Below are 3,453 nucleotides of genomic sequence, written 5' to 3' on the forward strand. Positions count from 1 at the left end.
AGTGTATGCTTATACTAGTAAATGTTTATTGTTAATTGTAACAGAGAAGTGGAGATGCAACACTGTGTATTCTAGAACGAAAAAGTACCACCTATATAGTTACAGGGAAGGATAGTGTCGTGCATTACAGTTATCTAGTGTCTTTTCTATGGTACAGACTAGCATTGACACTATCGACCCTCTCTGTCAACGTGATCCTTGAACTTCTGTTCTGACTATGTTGTTATCTTAGACTTATTCCGGTCTTTTTCTTCAAACGTAAAATTTTGAGTGTGGACCATAGGAAAAAAAAAAAACCAACTCAATTTTTCATTTTCCCTATTTTCAGCAAGGTACGAGCTATGGCAAGACTCCGTTGAGGCCGCTCTATTCATTAGCATGCTTCATTTCTAGGGTCGGGCTCCATTGTGTAAGACGTCATATTGTAATAGGCCCGATCTTACATCTGATAGTGTAAGATCGTCATTATTGTATTAGGACCCACCGTATATTTGAATTTAATTAACACAGAGTCAAGGGTTCACTCTGGACGCGGCGGACCATATGATGTACACAGACAATAACTGTTACTCAAAGGCAGGACGAACTGTTAACGCTCAAGAGACATCTTCGTCAGGCTGAGGTTTCATCGGAGCGAAACGAACCACACCGAATATGAGAGCCAGCCGTACATAAGAAAAGAAACATACTTAGGATACACTCTTCCTCGTTCCCGGATCGATCCGCGGCTCGGCGCTTACAAGTAAAGCGTTACCAATCAAGCTACACAGCCTGGCGCTAGTGGGTTAACGTCTAGGATAACAAATACCTCGTGGAGATCGATCATTATGTAGGACCACCTGATGGTAAAGAACGATCGATAGTGGTTCACTCGGACCAGCCGAGATTATGAATGCTATTTTCCGTCGCTTCAATATCTAAGGGCGCGAACTTTGACGTACCATAATGTACTGAGCGACGGCGAACTCTTCCTGGACATTTCAGTCTGGATGAGATCGCCGTCGGAGAGGGAACTTTCGGACCCCTGTAAGCAGTATAGAATAAGCACATGTTAGACATTTCTTGCTTATTCCCGCAATATTATTGTAAGTAATATAGTGTATTCAAATTAAATTACAGATCCAAGCCAGCACCAGTTAGCTTAGTTAGTAGCGCGTCTGCCTTGTAAGGGCTAGGCCGCGGGTTCCATTCCCGCCCGGGGCGGATTTTATCCTGAACGGATAATGTTCGTTCTCGGAACCGGCTGACTTTCTCCTATCCTGTCTCCTTCTCCCTCTTCGATTCGGGACATAAGACATATAGCAGTTACAGGTTCCTCTGTCAAACCTCTTTTTAAAAAAAAAAAGATTGATCCCAAGGACGAGAAAAAGGTTCGTCTTATTCCTTCATCCTTAATGCTCTACATCCAATTTTCCTCACAAGGCTGAGTGGGACACACAACGGTCATAGATACGCTCTTTCTTCCCCCAGGTGCCTATCCATTTCGAATGTTGGCATTCATGGCCTACATTCCGTTATTTGTTGCTTCGCGGAACAAAACTGTTCCGTGCTCATTTGCATTTTTTTTTTTTTTTTTTTTTTTGCCGAGAATCGAATTTAGGTCTGTGGATGCCGGACACACGGTACTTACCATCAACCGAGGGTTCACTGGCTTCCAACCAGCTGCGCCACAACTTCCGAAGAATCTCCCGTCTGTTCTCCTTCAGCAGGTACGCCTCCCATGGCTTCTAGTTGTTTCCTGACTCAAACCCTGTATGCTGCTGTTGCTGCCTCGTCTAACGCGCCCTCCTGCTGTTCATGCTGCTGCAACTGTTGCTGTTGTTGTTGGCAGAAGAAACTCTGCTGCCTGGCTCGTGAGTCAGCTCCTAGAAAAATCGGATCAGATTGTGAATAATTAATAATACGTAATGAATAAAGGTGATGGGTAAATGTAAGCAGCAGAAAAAAAATATTGTGCATAAGGGAATGTGTGAAATGTTTAGCCTCAATGCAGGTTATGAATAGAGAAAACCACCTCTTTATATCAGTTTATTTAACTAGAAGGTCTGCATATATTCGTTTGATTGTCAATAAGTTAAAGTTCAAAAGTCTTATAAAACCGACTTGTATGTAACATTTGAACCCTGAGACCATACTTTGTGCTAAACTTGATTTACTTCATCCAAATTAATTAAACAATCAGATCAGCTGATCATGAGCCGAAATCAAAAATTGATCAATCTTATCGCTAAACTCACTTGGTCGCCAGCCTAGTTATCTTAAAGGGTAGCGCATCCTGCCTTCTAAGCGCTAGGTCGCGGGTTCGATTCCGCCCGGGCAGATTTCATTCTAAACGGGATGATGTTCGTCCTCGGAACGGCTGGCTTTCTCCCTATCCTGTATTCCTTCTCTCTTAGCCTTCTTAGCCTTTCGGGACGATAAGACCTTGGCAGTTACAGTTCCCTCAATCAAACCTCTTTAAAAAACTTAAAAAAAAACCTTACCTGTGTTTCCTGTTGCTGCAGCATTTCCTGTTGTTGCTGTTGCTGCTGTGCCAGAGCTTGTAACTCGGCTTCCTCCTGCTGTTGTTGCTGTTGCAGTAGTTCTTCCTGTTGCTGTGCTGCTTGCACTTGGGCCAGAACCTCGTCCGGATTCTCCACAGGTAATAGCTGACCATTCTCATCCTGTTGGAACACCTGGGTTTCCATGCCACTCTGAAAGGGTTGGAAAAGATATTGTTGCTTAAAGGAGAGAACAATGACTATTTTTTTTTACATAGGTATGGAAATTTCGTGCCAATAAATGTTTGGAAGAAAACCTTATCTCTTGACGTAAAATTCGATTCTGCAATCAAAAATTTGACCTTACAATTTTTCCCTTTACATATCTACAACTTTTAGCTTTTGGAATATCGACTTTTTTCACATTAAATCTCCTGGAAATTCCAAGGCATAGGACTTAGACAATGGAATTCTCTCCATAGGGAGATAAAAGGGACTCAGAATCTCAGAAAGTCTAGAAACATTTAAGACCTCCCTCCCCCCTGGCAAAATATCTTGAAGGCTCACAGTGAAAATCAGTGGTTGGCTGGAAGAACTCTCCCAGGAGAACCCTGCCGCTAGCAAGAAGAAGAAGAAGAAGAAGAAGAAGAAGAAGAAGAAGAAAAAAACAAACAAACACCTGTACTGTATACATATGGCACTATGACATATATCTTACAGGGTGAAACGCAATCTTACCTGGTCTTGGAACATCTGTATGGTACCCGTGGCCTCATTATACTATACACCGCCTGGTCCAGTAGCATCTCCTGACCGCCAATAGTCGCACCCTATATAGATTCTACAGGATGAAACGCAATCTTACCTGATCCTGGAACATCTGTATGGTGCCCGTGGCCTCGTTATACACCGCCTGGTCCAGTAGCATCTCCTGTCCGTCTATGGTCGCACCCTGTATAATAGTAGGCTGTCC

General features: G+C 43.1%; 1 protein-coding gene across 1 annotated transcript; it reads right to left on the bottom strand.

Moving 5' to 3' along the window:
- Nucleotides 1-1,580: 1,580 nt before the first annotated feature.
- LOC103524007 (ataxin-8-like) lies at nucleotides 1,581-3,447 on the bottom strand. Its single transcript, XM_008489014.2, has 3 exons — nucleotides 3,346-3,447; nucleotides 2,484-2,693; nucleotides 1,581-1,865 (listed from the first exon to the last, which is right to left on the bottom strand). Exons 1-3 carry the CDS (start codon nucleotides 3,406-3,408, stop codon nucleotides 1,776-1,778), a joined length of 363 nt encoding a protein of 120 aa, XP_008487236.1. The 5' UTR covers nucleotides 3,409-3,447; the 3' UTR covers nucleotides 1,581-1,775.
- Between the last annotated feature and the right edge of the window lie 6 nt (nucleotides 3,448-3,453).

This window comes from Diaphorina citri, unplaced genomic scaffold (assembly GCF_000475195.1).
Source record: "Diaphorina citri unplaced genomic scaffold, Diaci psyllid genome assembly version 1.1 scaffold74685, whole genome shotgun sequence".
In the NCBI taxonomy this organism is placed as follows: Eukaryota; Metazoa; Arthropoda; class Insecta; order Hemiptera; family Psyllidae; genus Diaphorina; species Diaphorina citri.